This window comes from Dendrobates tinctorius, unplaced genomic scaffold (genome assembly GCF_039654945.1).
Source record: "Dendrobates tinctorius isolate UK_male_01 unplaced genomic scaffold, ASM3965494v1 ptg000158l, whole genome shotgun sequence".
Classification (NCBI taxonomy): domain Eukaryota; kingdom Metazoa; phylum Chordata; class Amphibia; order Anura; family Dendrobatidae; genus Dendrobates; species Dendrobates tinctorius.
Window position 1 is genome coordinate 13,335,265 of NW_027361825.1, and position 20,294 is coordinate 13,355,558.

The following is a 20,294-nucleotide window of genomic DNA, read 5'->3' on the forward strand; positions in this document are numbered from 1 at the left end:
TTCATGACTATGAAAATTGTAGATTCACTCTGAAGGCATCAAAACTATGAACACATGTGGAATTATATAATTAACAAAAAAGTGTGAAACAACTGAAAATATGTCTTATATTCTAGGTTCTTCAAAGTAGCCACCTTTTGCTTTGATTACTGCTTTGCACACTTCTGGCATTCTCTTGATGAGCTTCAAGAGGTAGTCACCGGAAATGGTCTTCCAACAGTTTTGAAGGAGTTCCCAGAGATGCTTAGCACTTGTTGGCCCTTTTGCCTTCACTCTGCGGTCCAGCTCACCCCACACCATCTCGATTGGGTTCAGGTTTGGTGACTGTGGAGGCCAGGTCATCTGGCGTGGCACCCCATCACTCTCCTTCTTGGTCAAATAGCCCTTACACAGCCTGGAGGTGTGTTTGGGGTCATTGTCCTGTTGAAAAATAAATGATGGTCCAACTAAACGCAAACCGGATGGAATAGCATGCCGCTGCAAGATGCTGTGGGAGCCATGCTGGTTCAGCATGCCTTCAATTTTGAATAAATCCCCAACAGTGTCACCAGCAAAGCACCCCCACACCATCACACCTCCTCCTCCATGCTTCATGGTGGGAACCAGGCATGTCGAGTCCATCCGTTCACCTTTTCTGCATCGCACAAAGACACGGTGGTTGGAACCAAAGATCTCAAATTTGGACTCATCAGACCAAAGCACAGATTTCCATTGGTCTAATGTCCATTCCTTGTGTTCTTTAGCCCAAACATGTCTCTTCTGCTTGTCGCCTGTCCTTAGTAGTCGTTTCCTAGCAGCTATTTTACCATGAAGACCTGCTGCACAAAGTCTCCACTTAACAGTTGTTGTAGAGATGTGTCTGCTGCTAGAACTCTGTGTGGCATTGACCTGGTCTCTAATCTGAGCTGCTGTTAACCAGCGATTTCTGAGGCTGGTGACTCGGATGAACTTATCCTCCACAGCAGAGGTGACTCTTGGTCTTCCTTTCCTGGGGCGGTCCTCAGGTGAGCCAGTTTCTTTGTAGCGCTTGATGGTTTTTGCCACTGCACTTGGGGACACTCAAAGTTTTCCCAATTTTTCGGACTGACTGACCTTCATTTCTTAAAGTAATGATAGCCACTCGTTTTTCTTTACTTAGGCTAGTTTCACATTTGCGCTTTATAGCGCTGCGACGGCCTGTGCACGGCCGCCGCTAAGCCCCGCCCCCTGCCGGCTCCCTGCCCGCCCCATCCGGTCATCGCCTCCTACTAGCGCACATGGGCGCTTGCGATCTGCGCACCCTATCTTTAGCATAGGGTGCACAGATCGTGTGCTGGCCATGCGCTAGCAGGATTTTGGTGTGCGCTGCGCACTTTTGAAGGTGCGCCCGTGTGCGCCGAACGCAGCATGTTGCATTTCGGCGCACACGGCGAACCTTCAAAAGTGCGCAGCGCACGGCAAAATCCTACTAGCGCACGGCCAGCGCACGATCTGCACTAAAGATAGAGCATCGGAATTTTAAGCCCAGTGAAAGCCATTCAGAGAAGTCAGTGGCTCTCAATGGGGTGACGGCTCCCATTGTTCCCAGCAAGGAGATGGCTCTTTGTACCAGATCGTTCACGAACAACCCATCACTAGTTGGTAGACAGTAGTGATGCAGCAGTGAGAGAGGACAGTCAGACAGCCATGGGGGTGAGGTTGCTGAGGCAAGAAGAGACCCCAGGCTGAGCAGCATGCAAGTGGTCACCATCTTATGCAGTAAACATTCCAAGGAGGTTCCGAAGCCTACGGCCGGGATTAGGCAGAGCTGAGAGCGCCTTTTACCTTTTCCTATCGAAACCGGACAAGGGGAATAGGAGGAAGCTGATGGACCTAGGGGCACAGGCGCCACAGATGAGAAAAGAGTATCTGCGGGGCAAAAATTGCCAGTAGAGACAGAGTTTGTCGGAAGAGGTAGAGATTACTGAGAGAGACAGAGATTGACGGATGAGATACGGATAAAAGTGCCTTCAGGAAGGAATTTGTCAGCGAAGGCAGGGAAAGCTCAAGGAATGCGATTGTATGTGAACTGCGCTGCATCTGTAATAAGAACGCTGTAGTCAAGTAAAATTGAACTGTTAAGTATGGACAAGGAGCCTGGAGTTGCTTGTGAGAATCGTGAGTCTGGAGCTGTGATGACAGAAGGGACCATGGAATCCAATGTGAGTGTTCTACTTGGTGTCTATCACATGCAACAGACAGAAATTTGTGTTTCCTTTGTGGTGTGCCAGGGTGTGGGAATGCAACAGCACCTCACCACAACTACCACCCTGGCCTCCTCACATGTACATGTCATTGTGTAGTAGTGTAAGGAGGAGATGACACCGCTGTGTGCACTGTGCTGCGCATACATTGCGTATTACTGTGTGGATATAAGAATTAGATAATCCTCACTGTGTTCAGTGATTTTGGAGATATCACTTGCTTTGTGTTCTTCTCCCTTTAGGTAATGCTTTACAGTGCTACACCTGTGAGTACGGAACCTGTGCTATTCCCTCTAAATCCAAATGTGACTTGTTAGAAGTATGTCTGACGGAGACAATGAAGACAGGTAATACACTGGACTGTAATTCATGCCGGACTTGTAATGTTGACCACCTCCATAGTTTGGTTTGTTAGATTAGATTCTGCCTTCTCTGAGCCAGGAAGTGATGACATTTGATGGATGCAGAATTGATTACATCATTTGGAGCAAAAGGTCAGATGGGCGTTCTATAGATGAAGGAAATACAATAACTTTACTAACTGCTAGCAAATTTCCTAAATGATGGTAGATGTGGTATATTGTTTGGCATAAGAAGAATAATGTGGACAGTGGGGACAAGAAGCAGTTGGCAAAATGATGACCTCTAGGCTTTGAGTCCATGGAGCCCTTGGGGCACGGCTCACCCCTTGCTTTAATATTGCCATTTCTCTCTAGATTTTCAACCAATATGTGCAGAGAACCTTGAACCCACTTCATCAGGGGCCCCACAGGAACCACATGATATATAGTGTGTAGGCCATTGCTAGCGGCTTGGGTTTGATGGGTTGTTGAAACATTTGTCAGCAATTGGTTCTTGATCGTCTCAACAGTCTCTAAGTGGTTGCATACAGAATCACATCCAAAGAGGGGAAAAACCCCTAACAAAAAATGGCTGTGGTTAATAGTTCCGTTTTCTTGATACTTTTTTCTTATTCATTCCTATCGCTGTGTTTTCTCAGGTCCACTGTCCTTGAAAAAGAAGTCTTGTTCTTCACCCACAAACTGTTTGCAGGACTCCGAGACTACGTATGCAGGCGTAAAAGTGACCACGTCGCCTTCATGCTGTTATTCCGATCTCTGCAATTCAGCCACCATTCCCTCAGCATCCATCCTAACCGCCATTGCGATCCTCATTTCACTGTGGGTGGCCCGACTCTGAGGGAACTCCCAAAATGCCCTACGATGGTTACCTGAAGTCTGCACTATCTGCCAGTCCCTCTTGAATACTCATATAATCAGCTTTGTTTGCTATTTTAGTTGGTAGCCACTCACAGTACTGGAGACTTTTGTCCTTTTTGGCCCCTTACTGTCACCATTTACCTGTGGGTCAGTAGACCAATCCCGGTTTCAATGGATCTCCCCACTTTGAGTAGTTGACTTGTAATACTTGTCTTACTTGTAAAATATGTTGTATTTTTATATCATTGAAATACACTTTAGATTAAATAATTAATTTCCTAAAATTAAATTATCTGCTATATACAATGGAAGTTTAGCCCGATCCTGGTTACTGTCTCTACAAGCCTGATGACAGCTAATTACTCCCTTTTTCAGAAAAAGTGAGGAGCACAAGATGCTTGAGTTATTGCTGATGCTGCTGGAATCACAGCACTTTATTAATTAGCAAATTCATTCTTCAAACTCACAGCTTTTAATTTTCTATTTTTTATAAAAATGCAAGTTATTTCAGATACAGATCTTTCATTATGCCTATTCCGTGTCTTTCGCGGTAAGGAGAAAGTAAAGGTCCGTAGTAATTCAAGTATCATCTCATTCTGCTCCCTACTTAAAAGCAAATTTCTCCATTTTTAATTCTAGATTAGAAACTTGAACTTGAAGAGTGACAAGTCACAAAAGTTTTTTGAGTGGATTGCTGGAGGTATAATTTAAGAGAATTCTCCAGACCAAACCTATATATTGGGGAAAATGTATCAGCATCTCTCCTATGCATGCCACCATGAATGAGTCTTTCTGGCAGGATTCCTTTTAAGAATTAGGGATCACTTCCTACTCCATTTTTACAAAATCTTGCTTGTTGATATAATATAATGTAAAATAAAGACCAATTTCATTGTATGTTTTATTTGTGACTTTTTGTGTCATTTTTTGGGGCATACATTGGATGATGTTATCCTCAAAGAGTGTATTTTCCCTTTTCTTGAAAAGTGTTCTACGAAGCTAACAATGTAGGAGGTTTCAGTTACCCCAAATTCCCTTTTTTTGTGTTCACCCAAGAAACATGGCTACTAAAGGACATATTTTGGGAAAATGGGGTCTATGAACTGTACGGAAAAAGCTGATTAAGTGCGGGACCCGATGAGGGAATTGGCAATGTTTGATAGGTCCTACTCGGATCATACAATAATCTTAACTCTTCAGTTTTACCCATGGAAGGGGGTGTACTTGAATCAGAAACATATCGAAATGAATATGTTTGGCAGATGAGTGCTCCACTGGGACCCGCCATATAGTTGGAGAATTAAATTCCTGACCCCATGTTTAGCACTATTTAAGAAGAGCTGACCCTGCATGCCTTGCAGTTTATGAGCGTTGTCCGTTTCAATAATTCCCAAAGAGTCTGTTAATTTTCCCAGAAACAGCGCCACTCTTATCTAAAGGTTGTGTCTGGTGTTGCTACGCATCTCGTTGGGTTTCTCAGTTGACTTGTCTGTCAGGAATATGTAGAGATTGGGGTGTGGATCAAATAACAACATAGACCGGATTTTTGGGCAGCAATATGGAAGGGAGGAATTTTAAGGAAGATCTCCAGCACTTTTATTGTAAACATAACATTTAAACTAAAGTGAAATGTTTACACAAGAAATAAATTCCCTAAATGTTCCAAAACTCATCAAAGACAAAATGGATTTAGAATTGTAAGATTCTGCACCGTTCAGCTTAACGTTCCTCTCTTGCACTTTCCGTTCTGACCCATTCAGCTAATTAGGGCGAGGCTTCGTTATATAATTGTAGTTATTGTAGAGAAGGCAGTTTCTTTCCTACAACAACAGAAGTTTGGAAGAACTTCAATAAAAGCCGAAATCCCTGCTGTGCCAGCAATAAGCAATGTGACTGACACTCCCAAAGCGGCCCGCCAGGAAAACAATCCAAATGCCAGTCCATGTTTACTCATCGGAAATCTCTGGGATAATCTTCAGATGACATGAGTTGGTCGTGCAAAACTAAGCTATTGGGCAAAGATGTTGAAAGTATCCGCACTTAACAACTGAAGCTTACCTGCCCTTTTCCATAACACCTGTAGAAAAGCATGGTAGTATTGATGCACTCATATGCCAGAACAAATGACAACTGCTTAACATGGACAGGAACTGCCATTTTTCTGATACTCTATAAATTGCTATTCACTCTTTCAGTAAGAGGTTTTTCTTCATCAGAATTCCACCAGCACTATAGGTGCTGGAGCTTCCATTTCTTAAGTTCCTTGTATGACTTGCTCCTGCAAAATCTTGTCTTTATAAACTGAAAGCTCACCTCTGTTATATTTGTATCAAGTTTCACAACAGGAAAGCAGGGGCATAGAGATAAAGATGTGCCCAGCTTCCTATGATCCATTGCTAAGTCTCTGAGGCTAAAGACATTTTACACTTACCAAATGGCAGTACACAGGAAGATAGACAGCCGAGAGACATCCAATGGCCATAATGATTTTTTCCAGGTGAGATAATGTAATTACTTTTGAACAAAACCATTGATTTTACCATATAAAGTGTGGTGAAATTGCAAAAAAAATGCAATTCCAGAATTGTTTTTTTTTACCATGTTCACTAAGGCTAAAACTGAGCTGCCATTATGATTCTCCAGGTCATTACAAGTTCATAGACACCAAACATGTCTAGGTTCTTTTTTTATTGAAGTGGTGAACAAAATCCAAAATTTGTTTAAAAAAGCCGCCATTTTTTCGGACCCATAGTGTCTCCATTTTTCATTATCTGGGGCTGGATGAGGGCTTATTTTTTGTGCACAGAGCTGCCATTTTTAATGATGCCATTTTGGTGTAGTTAAAATCTTTTGATCGCTTCCTATTGCCTTTTATTACAATACTGCAGTGACTAAAAAAAGCGTAACTTTTGATATCCTTTTCTCATTACGCTGTTGCTGACTGGATTAATTCTTTTTAGGCTGTGTTCACACACAGCGTTTTTGTTAGCGGTTTTTACCGCGGTTTTCACTATAAAACCGCTAAAAATAAGCTGCACAGTCATTTCTATGCATTTTGCACTTTTTGTGCACATTGATGCGTTTTTTACAGCGAAAAAACCGCATCGCGGTAAAAAACGCAGCATGCTCATTAATTTTGCGTTTTTTTCCCCCGGTTTAGGCTTCTCCCATGCTTTTAGAAACCGCTGCGGTAAAAAACGCATCAAAAACGCATCAAAACCGCGCAAAAAACGCGCAAAAACCGCCGCGGAAAAATAGGTGCGGTTTCTGGGAAGGGATTCAGGTTTTTGTGCAGAAATTTTCTGCAACGTGTGCACTTAGCCTTATATTTTTATAGATTGTGTGATCCTGAATGCAACAATACCAAATATGTGTATTTATTTTTTTGTTTCATTTTGAATGGGGCAAAAGAGGGTGATTTGAACTTTTATGTTTATTTTTTCTTATTTTTAAAATATTTTTTTTTCAGTTTTCACTTGCTTCAATAATCTCCTTAGGAGACTTGCTGCTGTGATCTTCTGAAGCCCTGCTCTGTGTAGCAGAAATGCTCATCTGTGATGAACACAGTCCACTGGGTGGCGCTCATAGCAGAGCAGCAAAGACAACCACAAGGGTCTCCTGCAGACGCCGAGTTAATATGCCAAACCATCAGTGCCCAGCAATCATGTGACAGGGGCACCAATGGGCAGAACTAGTGCCGAGTTTCCGGAGCGGGCATGTTAAATACCACTGTCAGAGATTGATTCCACCTGCGTCTGTAAGTGGCACATGACAGCTTATCAGATCAGCTGTCATGCACCTGAAAACATGCAGGCTCAGCGCCAGAGCCCACATCAAAGAGGGGGAGGTGGCCTATGAAATGAAGTACCGATACATCATAGATCGTGAAAGGGTTAATAAGGCATTAGACTAACTAAAACTTATACTCCTCTCCGGTGCCATTCCAGTGGTGTCATCACTGTCACTCCCAAACAGCGGCCGCTTCACTCTCCTTCAGACATATCAATTAGATCTGAAGGAAGAGAGGGAGAGCAGAAGCTCTCACTTCCTCCGAATGTTTGTGATTGACCCCAGAGATAGCGTGACAAAATGTCATGTGATCTCCGGGAGTGCAGATGGAAAAATGCCGGTAATAAAAAAGAGTATAAGGGCTGAATCAGACGGCCGTTAACTCGTGCAAGAATTGCATTGCACTCCATGGACTAGCCTGGCACCCCTCCTGACCTGAGCAAGACAGCATGATGAATTACTATGCAGTTGACAAGCTCAGGTCAGGAGAGCCGACAGCCAGGATGAGTTTTATGATGCAATTCTCGCACGAGAAATATGGCACTCTGTCTCTGCCCTAAGAGTTATTATTTTACTGGGGCAAACATACGGATTGAGAAGGGGGTGTCCGATTAGTGGACGACTCCTTTAACCCCTTTCTGACATATGGCGTACTATCCCGTCCAGGTGCCCTGGGCCTGAATGTCCATGGATGGGAAAGTACGTCATACGTGATCAACTGTGCTCAAGGGGGGAACACTGCTGATCGCGGCCGGGTGTCAGCTGATTATCACAGCTGACACTCGGCACTATGTGCCAGGAGCGGTCACGGACTGCTTGTGGCACTTTAACCCCCGGCACACTGCGATCAAACATGATTGCAGTGTTCCGGTGGCACAGGGAAGCATCTCGCAGGGAGGGGGCTCCTGCGTGCTTCCCTGAGACCCTCAGAACAATGCGATGTAATCGTGTTGTTCCGAGGGCCTCCTCCCTTCAGGACCCCGGATCCAAGATGGCCGTGGGGTCCTTCCAGGTCCTGCAGAGATGTGGCTTGTCAGTGCCTGCTGAGAGCAGGCACCGGCAAGCCTCCTACACTGCCTGTCAGATCGCTGATCTGACACAGTGCTCTGCAAAGTGTTAGATCAGCGATCTGATATAATCAGTGATGTCCCACACTGGCACAAAGTAAAAAAGTGTAAAAAAAAAAAAAAAACTTGTGTAAAAATATTTTTTTAAAAATTCCTAAATAAAGAAAAAAAACATTCCCCAATAAATACATTTCTTTATGTAAAAAAAATAAAAGCACACATATTTAGTATTACCGCGTCCGTAACGACCCGCCCTATAAAACTGTCCCACTAGTTAATCCCTTGAGTGAACCCCTTAAAAAAAGGCAAAAAATAATGCTTTACCATCATACTACAGAACAAAAAGTGGAATAAAACGCAATCAAAAAGACGGATATAAATAAACGTAGTACCGCTGAAAATGTCATCTTGTCTCACATAAAACGAGCCACGATACAGCATTATCAGCGAAAAAATAAAAAAGTTATAGCTCGCAGAATAAAGCAATGCAAAAATAATTATTTTTTATATAAAATTGTTTTTTATTGTATAAAAGCGCCAAAATACAAAAAAAATATAAATGAGGTATCGCTGTAATTGTGCTGACCTGAAGAATAAAACTGCTTTATCAATTTTACCACACACAGGATGGTAGAAACGCCTCCCCAAAAGAAATTCATAAATTGCTGGTTTATATTCATTTTGCCTCCCAAAAATCGTAATAAAAAGTGATAAAAAATATGTCATGTGCCTGAAAATGATACCAATAAAAACGTCAACTCGTCCCGCAAAAAATAAGACCTCACTTGACTCTGTGGGTCAAAATATGGAAAAATTATAGCTCTCAAAATGTGATGATGCAAAAACTATTTTTTGCAATAAAAAGTGTCTTTTTTTGTGTGACAGCTGCCAAACATAAAATCACGCTATAAATATTAAATCAAACCCCCTTTATCACCGCCTTAGTTAGGGAAAAATAATAAAATATAAATATGCAAAAAAGGGTTAGGGCTAAAGTTAGGGTTAGGGTTGGGGCTAAAGTTATGGTTAGGGTTGAGATTAGGGTTAGGGGTGTGTTAAGGTTAGTTTTGTGGCTAGGGTTATTGTTAGGGTAGGGATAAGGGTTAGGGGTATGTTGGGGTTAGCATTGGCGTTAGAATTGTTGGGTTTCCACTGTTTAGGCATATCAGGGGCTCTCCAAAAGCGACATGGCGTCTGATCTCAATTTCAGCAAATTTTGCATTGAAAAAGTCAAACGGTGCTCCTTCTCTTCCAAGCTCTGCCATGCGCCATATCAGTGGTTTACCCCCCACATATGGGGTATCAGCGTACTCAGGACAAATTGCACAATAACTCTTGAGGTTCAATTTCTGCTGCTACCCTTTGTCAAATAAAAAATTGAAGGCAAAAATATCATTTTTGTGGAAAAAATGATTTTTTTATGGCTCTACGTTTTAAACTTCTATGAAGCACTTTGGAGTTCAAAGTTCTCACCACACATCTAGATAAGTTCCTTGGGGGGTCTATTTTCCTAAATGGGGTCACGTGTGGGGGTTTCCACTGTTTAGGCACATCAGGGGAACTCCAAATGCGACACGAAGCCCACAGACCATTCCATCAAAGTCTGCAATCTAAAACATCACTACTTCCCTTCCAAGCCCCAACGTGTGCCCATACAGTAGTTTTCTTCCACATATAGGGTATCAGCGTACTCAGGACAATTTGGACAACAACTTTTGGGGTCCAATTTCTCCTGTTAACCTTGGGAAAATAAAAAATTGGGGACTAAAAGATCATGTTTGTGGAAAAAATATGATTTTCTTAATTTCACGCCCTGGCGTTATAAACTTCTGTGAAGCACTTGGGGGTTCAAAGTGCTTACCACACATCTAGACCCTTGAGGGATCTAGTTTCCAAAATGGTGTCACCTGTGGGGGGTTTCCACTGTTTAGGCACATCAGGGACTCTCCAAACGCGTCATGGCGTCCAATCTCAATTCCAGCCAATTTTGCGTTGAAAAAGTCAAAAGGCGCTCCTTCCCTTCTGTGCTCTGCCATGTGCCGAAACAGTGTTCCCCCCACATATGAGGTATCAGCATACTCAGGACAAATTGCACAATTATTTTTGGGGTCCAATTTCTCCTGTTACCCTTGGGAAAATAAAAAAAATTGGACCTGAAGTAATTTTTTTGTGAAAAAAAGTTAAATGTTCATTTTTTTTAAACATTCAAAAAATTCCTGTGATGCACCTGAAGGGTTAATAAACTTCTTGAATGTGGTTTTGAGTACCTTGAGGGGTGCAGTCTTTAGCATGGTGTCACTTTTGGGTATTTTCTAATTTCAAAAACTGACCGTCACATCCAAGTATAAGCATAGTGTGAACAGGTGCTTAACCTAGAGTCACCAACTCATATACATTCAAGAAAAAAGGAAGCACACTGTAACGCCAAACCATGCAAACATGAAAAATGAATAATGAATTGCATTACTGCATTAGAAATATGAAAAATGAAAAATTTGAAAAATTGAGAAAGTTTAGCGCATAAAATGGCCAAGTTATGTGTACCTGGAAGCCACGTTAAGGCATTTCTCATTTTCCAGGCCCCTATTCTATGCCAATCCTCAGTAAGACTGTAGTCTCCATCTGAATGGGAACCTATGAAAAATCCTCTGTTAGGACTGAAGTCTATATCTCTGTGGAGGGGAAATGACCCTGGTTTGATTAAAAACGCCTGCAGCTAACAGGTGGAGTGCTCAGTCAGAAGGTAAATGAATGCAAATTTCAAAAACTGACCGTCACATCCAAGTATAAGCATAGTGTGAACAGGTGCTTAACCTAGTGTCACCAACTCATACATTCAAGCAAAAAAGGAAGCACACTGTAACGCCAAACCATGCAAACATGAAAAATGAATAATGAATTGCATTACTGCATTAGAAATATGAAAAATGAAACATTTGAAAAATGAAAAATTGAGAAAGATTAGAGCATAAAATGGCCAAGTTATGTGTACCTGGAAGCCACGTTAAGGCATTTCTCGTTTTCCAAGTCCCTATTCTATGCCAAACCTCACTAAGACTGTACTCCCCATCTGAATGGGAACCTATGAAAAATCCTCTGTATTTTGGGTATTTTCTGTCGTATAGACCCCTCAAAGTGACTTCAAATGTGATGTGGTCCGTAAAAATAAAATGGTGTTGTAAAAAGGAGAAATCGCCGGTTAAATTTTAACCCTTACAACTTCCTAACTAAAAAAAATTTTGCTTCCAAAATTGTGCTGATGTAAAGTAAACATGTGGGAAATGTTACTTATTTAGTATTTTGTGTGCCATATCTCTGTGATTTAAGGGTATAAAAATTCAAAGTTGAAAAATTGCAAAATTTTCAAAATTTTTGCCAAATTTCCGTTTTTTTCACAAATAAACGCAAGTTATATGAATGGAATTTTACCACTACCATGAAGTACAATATGTCACGAGAAAACAATGTCAGAATCACCGGGATCCATGGAAACGTTTCAGAGTTATTACCTCATAAAGGGACAGTGGTCAGAATTGTAAAAATTGGCCCGGAGTTAACGTGCAAACCACCCTTGGGGGTAAAGGGGTTAAGTAACTAAAAAATACAATAATTGAATACTCTGCAGTGAATAAATAAACAGCATATTGCATGAAAATAACTAAACTTAATTAACATGTTTTTGAAAAAAAAAATGCAAAAGCCATCCCGCCACTTCACGGTGACCATAATTGGGATAGTCCTAACCCTAATATTAAAAAACCTTACCACTTTAATATTAATGTTAGAGCTGTCCCAATTAAGGTCACCGTGAAGTGGTGGGATGGCTTTTGCATTCTATTAATAAAAAAAAGTTAATTAACCCCTTAACCCCAGAGGTATTGTCGTTTTTGCGTTTTCGTTTTTTGCTCCCCTTCTTCCCAAAGCCATGCATTTTTTTCATTTTTCTGTCAATATGGCCATGTGAGGACTTGTTTTTTGCGGGACGAGTTGTACTTTTAAACAACTTCTTTGGTTTTACCATGTTGTCTACTAGAAAACGGAGAGAAAAATCCAAGTGTGGTGAAATAGCAAAAAAAGCACAATCCTACATTTGTTTTTTTTTTTGCTTTTTTGCTAGGTTCACTAAATGCTAAAACTGACCTGCCATTATGATTCTCTAGGTCATTACGAGTTCATAGACACCAAACATGTCTAGGGTCTTTTTTATCTAAGTGGTGAAAAAAAATGTTCAAACTTTGTTAAAAAAACAAACAAAATTGCTCCATTTTCCGATACTTGTAGTGTCTCAATTTTTAGTGATTTTGGGTTGGGTGAGGGCTTATTTTTTGCGTACCAAGCTGACGTTTTTAATTATACCATCTTGGTGCACATACGATCTTTTGATCGCCCGTTATTGCATTTTAATGCAATGTCTCGGCGACCAAAAAAACGTAATTCTGGCATTTTGAATTTTTTTCTCGTTACGCCATTTAGCGATCAGGTTAATCCTTTTTTCATTGATCGGGCGATTCTGAACTCGGCGATACCATATATGTGCATGTTTGGGTTTTTTTTTTGCTTTATTTTGAGTGGGGCGAATGGGGGGTGATTTGAACTTATAGTTTTTATATTTTTAAAAATATATATTTTTTTACTTTTGCATGCTTCAATAGTCTCCATGGGAGACTAGAAGCGGCCAAAGCCAGATTGGCTCTGCTACATACAGGCGATGATCAGATCGCCTCTATTTAGTAGAATTACTTAGTTGCTATGAGTGCCGACCACCGGGCGGTGCTTGCAGCAAGCTGGCAGTGACAACCATAGAGGTCTCCAAGAGATCTCCGGTTGACATGCCAACCCACCGGTGACACTCGTTCACGTGACGGAGGTCACTGATCGGCGGATTTCCGTTGCAATTGCTGGAAGCACATGTTAAATGCCGCTGTCAGTGTTTGACAGCGGTATTTAACGGGTTAATAGCCGCGGGTGGAACGCGATTGTACCAGTTCAAAACAGCGGACATGTGCCGGGAAAGATGTGGGCTCAGCCCACATCAAAGGAAGGGAATCCGATATCAGCGTAAATGTACGCCCGATGTCAGAAAGGGGATAAGTACTGTATATTTTTTTCATGCACTATGCTGTTTATTTATTTACTGCTGGGTATTTAAACATTATGTTTCTGTCTTTGCTTTTTTTCTGTTCAGTGGCCAGTGTGAACGTGTGCTTACATGCTGCATGCATACTTGATTATATACCAGTTCATACTTTTTTTTTTTTTTACTTAGAAATACGGCTAAGGCCACATGCACACATTCCGTATTTGGTGATATTTTTTACCCCAGTATTTGTAAGCCAAAACCAGGAGTGGACCGATCAGAGGAAAAGCAAAATACTGTAGAAACATTTGCACCACATCTGCATTTTACACCCACTCCTGGTTTTGGCTTTCAAATACTGGGGTAAAAAACTCACCAAATACTGAAAGTGTGCATGTGGCCTAAGACTGAAAAGGGTTGAGAGGTCTGTGAAAGGGAGAGCTGAGAGAACCTGTGAGGGACCGTGCAGGAGGGCCACATTTGCACATACAAACCAGGGAGAAAGTCAAGGAGTTTGTTGAGAATCTGCTATCCCTTTCCATTGAACTGCACATAATTACACAGCTTTCAAGTGAATTCCTCATTATGGACGAAAGTAAACTTGTTAAATACATAAAAAAAGTCTTATTAGGCTTACCACAATCATAGGAAACCAAGTTACTGGTATCACGTGAGCTTTTCTAGCAGTTAATTAAACTGTCAATCATGTGATCTTCACCATATGGTCTGGAGAACATTTTTCCTTTCTCAGCAGAACCACATACATTGTGTCTGCTGCCGCTGCATGTAACAATGAAAACTTTTTGCTATGGTTGTGAAGGTTTCCTCTTTTTTCCCTCTATATACTTAGCGATCGACCTCTTCTACCAACGCATCTAAGCATTCAAATGCAAAACAGGTAGATATTTATCTATGAATCAGTGATAGGAAAAAAAGGGGTTTTCTCAGCTCATCCGCCAAACTGGAATACAGCAGATTTCACATTACGGACGGTGCAAGGAAGAGAACTCCATGTTACGGGCCAAGAAAACTTCCTCTAAAAAACAATGTATCACACCCAAAATAGAAAATGAAAAGCAAAACACTTTATTTCATGCCATTAAAAATGTAACAAATGGACATGTAATCCTAGGAGATTTTCCTACGCGTTTTGAACTAGATGGTTCTTAGCATGAATTTACACTGATTGATGATAGAGAATGAGCGTTCTTGGGAGATTTTCCTTGTAGCGTTTTTAATGGAGTTTTTTCCACACATAGACATTGCTATGACTAAGAGGCATATGGTTCAAAACGTGTAGGTTAGTCTCCTAACTGATGGTTTGCTATGTTTTTAATAGCATGAAATGAAGATATCTGTCTATAACATGGACAATAAGGAACAAACCCAAATGTTGTATTTCTGGGGAAGACTAAACCTTTGCTCACTTCTGCACCATTCCTGGAGTTCTTAAAAACTTGAACTCACCTTGAGAGGTCCACTGAAGGAAATGCTGTTGATGATTCAGGAATCACGCAAGTCTGTCTAACTCTGTAGGAACAGGAGGAATGAACTCTATGGGAGAAATGCCCTGGCTCAATGGCTAGGCTCCTACATCAAGCTGTTTCTCTAAGGCCGGGGTCACACTGGCGAGGAATACGGCCGAGTGAGAGGCGCTAAAAGCACGCATTAGACACGGACAAATGATTCTCTATGGGGTCACTCGCACCAGGCGTATATTTCTCATCCGTATCCTACGCTCCGTGCCAATTGCAGCATGCTGCGATTGTCAGCGTACTACGCCCATAGTACGCCAATGCAAGTCTATGGGCGCGCAAAAAATACGGATTACACACGGACCAGACGTGTGACCTGCGAGCAATACGCAGGTCTTTTGGCTGGTGACAGGAATTGGGCCAATCAATCATCAGGAAGCCTAGAGATGCAAATGAGCTCAAAAAGCGCTCCAGACATCCAGGAAGTACGCCTCCACGGAGTACAGCAGCAGCATGGCGTCTACGTACATAAATGTTGAGATGCTCATTGTCCTGGTGCAGGAGCGTCCCGAAATCTGGGACCAACGCGATGCAAATTATGCAAACCGGGCAAGAAAGGAGGCGTCATGGAGGCGCATCTGTCGCCAGATGTACCATGACTTTTGTGACCGACCACGTGAGGAGCAGCATAAAATTCGTAAGTACAACGCAAAACATGAGTAACCTTAGCGCGCAACAAAAAAGGAATATAGAATCAGCACCCCCCCTTCCTGTGCATGTACTTTTTGCCTCATGAGGCCGTTAGATTTGGATGTGACACGTGGCTTCACACAGCCATAATTTGGGGTTAGGCCACAAGCTCCTCATCCTCCTAGACAAAACAATTATTAAGTGTAGCTAAAGAGACCCTGTGTATCTGCCCAATTACATATGCCACCATGGGTAGAAAGCACACCCCAGAAGGCCCCATGCCTAGACTACTGGTAGAAAATGTGACCTCTCAAATATGTGAATTTGACAATATTTCCTGTCACATTGCAGTGGAAGATGTGATGAAACGCTGGCGAAGCATCCGGGACCAGTACCGCCGGGAACGCCAGCAGCGGTCCAGGAGTGGGGATGCTGGATATGTTAAAAGGAAGTACATCTACTATGACCGGCTGTCCTTCCTCGCCCCAATTCTGGATCTGAGACCGTAAGTAGATACCTCACACCACATTACACTAATACTTTACAGGGCCAAAAATATTGATGTATTTTTGCCTCTGTTCTATTTCATAACAGAACTCAATCCAACCTTACAGATCGAGGAACGGCCTCAGAGGCAGAGCCCATAATAGATCCTGTAGGGGATGAGGTGGCTGGCCCACCTTCTCCCCCTACAAGAAGGATGGCAGAAGATGAGGCATCACAGGACAACCCAATGGCTGCCCAACACACAACACCACCAGGACGGTCTGCTGCTGCCCCATCACCCATCCTGGAAGAGCCGGGCAACTTGAGTAGCAGCCCAACTGGCCAGATCAGGGCCTCCCCACAGGCTGCTCTTACATCACGGCGAACATGAAGAAGGCGCCAGGTCACTATTCAAGAGAGCAGGACCAATGTGGACACAGGGGTGCTCAATTATTTATCAAGAGTAACTACAGATGATGGGGAGGAGGCCTACGCATGTAGCCTCACCCTTTCTCTCTGTGCCCTTACCCGTGAGGTCATGCTCCGTATTAGGGGATGTTTTCAGATCTTGCTTGATGCAAGCACCCCCCCAATACCCCATATGAGCTATTCGAATATCTGGAGAGGTGGCAGCTCTCCCCCCGAAATCTAATGCGCATGAGACCATCCACACAGATGCTTGCTCAAGCAGGGTCCGAACAACCCCTAATATGTGGGCCAACACCTCAACCCCTTCCTCCCACTACCCAACCTTCTAGTCAGCAGCCACAAATGTCAGCCTCTAGCCAACCCCACCAATATGGCCACTTGTACACACCCAGTGTTGGAGGCTGGTCCCAACCTGGTTGGGGACGATCTGGCTATCTTGGTGGGTATGAGCCACGTGCCTACCACAGCGAACAAGATGCCCCTCACCATCATCATTACTCTGGCCAGTATCCCCAACAGTCCCAGGAGGCAGGACAATTCCAGCATCATGGGCAACAGTATGGCCCCACACAGGGTGATGTTGGCCACAGTGTCCAGCAGCACCCACAGGCTGCTCTTCCACGTTCCCCTTCCCCTACCTATGAGGATTTATAAGTCTGATGGCCGTAGATGTCCAGTGCGGTTTAACTGGTGCTCCAAATTCAAAGGAAAAAACAGGTGTTCTCCATCACCAAACTTTGTTACCTAATTTAACATTCTAATTTTTTCACAATGTTTTCCAATCATATGAAAGAATCCATCATGACAGGCAAGGCTACCTCACGCCTTTCAGACAGATATTACATGTGTGTCAAAAAGAGAATATTTCAACGCGCTATACTGTAAAGTCAAAGGATGAAAATACACTACTCACTTGCTAATGCCTAGGAAAGGCGTGTTGGCCTTAGTGAAGTAGTCACCTTTTTTGCTAGCAATCTATAGTAAAACAAATCAAGGCGACCAGCCTTCAGAATATCACGCTCTCTCTATGTCTTAACAAGTGAGTTTTGTTTTTTCATCCTTTCCAGTATAGCATGGTTAAATATTCTCTGTTCTACAGACAGGTAATATCTGTCTGAAAGCCGTGAGGTAGCCTTGCCTGTCATGGTGGAATATTTCTATGATTGGAAAACATCTGAAGAAATGTGAGTGTTATCTTTTAGCATTAATTTTGGTGATGGAGCTCACCTATTTTTTTCCTTTCTAGTTTAATATTCTCATGCAGCAATGTTGTTATTGCCTAATGTTTTTTTGGGTTATGTAATGTTACTTTTCAAAAAAGTTTAAGAAGGCACAAAGGGTCATTTTGCCCATTGCCAAAATGTTCTTATGGCAATATTATGTTTGCCTTTAAGCAGCCAAAAAAAAAGGCAAAACTAAACATTTGTCTACTATAGTTAACGTCTCTGTGATTTTTCAAAAACCCTGTCAACAAACTAACATACACTAACCAATGCAATGAAACAGTCATAGAATCATAAGGGGTTGAGTAATATATATTTAGACACACTTAAAAAAAAAAAATTATAACATAGACACAGCATGCTCTTGCCAAGAAGTTGCCCCCTCAGATGAGATAAAGTAATTAGTGAAAATATCACGCACTTTGAGGCCAGAGAGCGGTCTACGTTGAGGGTTCATAGGTGGTCTAACCCTGCGCACATTGTCCGGCCTACGCACAACACCATCAGAGGAGGAACAATCATGTATCCTGGTAAAGTTATGCAGAACAACACAGGCTTTCACAACTTCATTCACATTTTGTTCACTCAACTGAATGGCAGACTGGAGTACCCGCCATTTGGCATAAAGAATCCCAAAGGAACACTCCACCAGTCGCCTAGCACGTGATAGGCGCAAGTTAAAAATTCTGCGCCGGTGGTCAAGGTTGCGCCGGGGATATGGCCTCATGACATTGCGCGATAACTGAAAGGCCTCATCTGCCACAAGGACATAAGGGACTGATTCTTCAGGGGAGCCTGGTAGCTGGTGTGGTGGTGGTAGATCCAACTGGTTGGTGCGTAGCCGCCGAGCCGTTATGGAAGTATTGAAGACTCTAGAGTCTCCCGTCCTTCCATAGGCCCCAATGTCAACAATTATAAACTTGTATTGAGGGTCTACCAGAGCCAACAATACAACAGAAAAGTATTGTTTATAATTGAAGAATTGGGAGCCAGAGTTCGGCCGGCTTACGCACCCGGATATGTTTGCCATCCAGGGCCCCAATACAATTTGGAAACTGGCAGTCCTCCTCAAAGTCCCTTGATATCCTCAACCAGTCTTCCATCCTGGGCTCGGGCATGACCACTTGATGGAGTCTTGACCAGATTTCTGTACATGTCGACCTCACTATGCCTGAAATGGTTGATCTTCCAATGAGAAACTCATGGTGGAGGGCGGCATAAGACAGGCCAGTGGACAGGAAGCTGTAGAACAACATAAATTGATAATTTTAGAATGCATAAAGTCCAAAAACATCAGTTACATGCCGACCAAACTTGGGAGAAATTGAGATAGAATAACACACACATATTTGGTTGCACAATGACTAAGTGATATGCAGGACATATTAGAGCTAACATTCTGGTGTTTTAGTTGAAACATATTTGGAGTAAGATGAGGGCATAAAACTTTGTCCAAGAAGGCAAAAAAACATACTTTAGCACACACATTATGAACATAGAGAATGTAGTTGTGTAGTACATACCGTATTGTGAGTAGAAGTCGCTCCTCTGCAGATATCGCTTTGCGCATCCTTGTGTCCTGAAAGGATATCCCAGGGCGCACTGTCTCCAAGAGTCGACCAAATGTGGAAATGCTCATGCGACAGTACTGGTAAAATTTCAGTGGATGCTCCCGCAGAGAAGAGTAGAGGCGGTGAAAATGACCTCTTGTGAGTCGTTGCCTCTAAAGTGGATGTACCCACATGCGTCTCCTCCTCCGCGGATTCACTATCACTGGGTATGGTTGCCCAAAGCGCCGTGACAAAAGCCAGTTAAAGAGAACCTGCTCAGTTGTATTGAATCTCAGACCCTCTGCCATGTTGCACAAAGAACACCAACACACCTCGTGAAAGCAAGCTCACAAATGGACAGAATGGAGACAGCCACCTGTTTCTGAGTGTATAAATAGGGTGCAGGCTAATGATTTAAATAGTTAGCAGGCCTCAAAACCGTTAAATGTCCATTTTGCAAGGCTGCGAGAAAATCTCGCCATACGGATTGCATACGGATGCCATACGGATTACATACGGATGCAGACATGCGCAAAATACGCGACCGCACCAGGCTTACGGATGACCTACGGAGCACTATTTAGGGGTCATTCATCCGTATTACGCCTGTAAACTACGGAGCGTATTTTGCGCTGGTTAGTGTGACTCCAGCCTAAAACACCTTGCCAAAATGAGACAGGGAATACCACATGGAAGATCATCTACTTCTACACTATTGTCATCTGCTTCTCAGGAGTGATGACGATTATACTCAGGGCTTCTTCAACGACTATACCTATCAGAGCCCTTGGAGGATGTCCATGGGACCTCTCTGGAATAGTTTGGATGGGAGAGGCAGGCTGAAGTTTCCTAGGGTATTCCTGATGAACAGAAAAAAGGGACAGTGTGTGTTAAAAATGGGCTGTTCCAGCATCAAGGGGATCGGTCTTGACTCCCTAGATGGAATGAAGTAAAGACTAGGGCTAAGTCTAAGTGTGGGTGGAAGCATTATGTATTAAGCAGCCCCCCCCGAATCCACACAGGACTCAGGTCTCAGTATAACAAAACACCATGAGCACAACTAGAA

The 20,294-nt window shown here is 42.7% G+C and overlaps 1 protein-coding gene across 1 annotated transcript in view; it reads left to right on the forward strand.

The window, feature by feature from the left end:
* The window catches only part of LOC141051876 (prostate stem cell antigen-like), a 39,377-nt gene extending 35,031 nt beyond the window's left edge, over positions 1-4,346 (forward strand). The window contains exons 2-3 of the mRNA XM_073548986.1: positions 2,465-2,569; positions 3,223-4,346. Coding sequence (XP_073405087.1) covers positions 2,465-2,569; positions 3,223-3,422 — 305 coding nt within the window. The 3' untranslated portion in view covers positions 3,423-4,346. The remainder of the gene's footprint in view (positions 1-2,464; positions 2,570-3,222) is intronic.
* Positions 4,347-20,294: the final 15,948 nt, after the last annotated feature.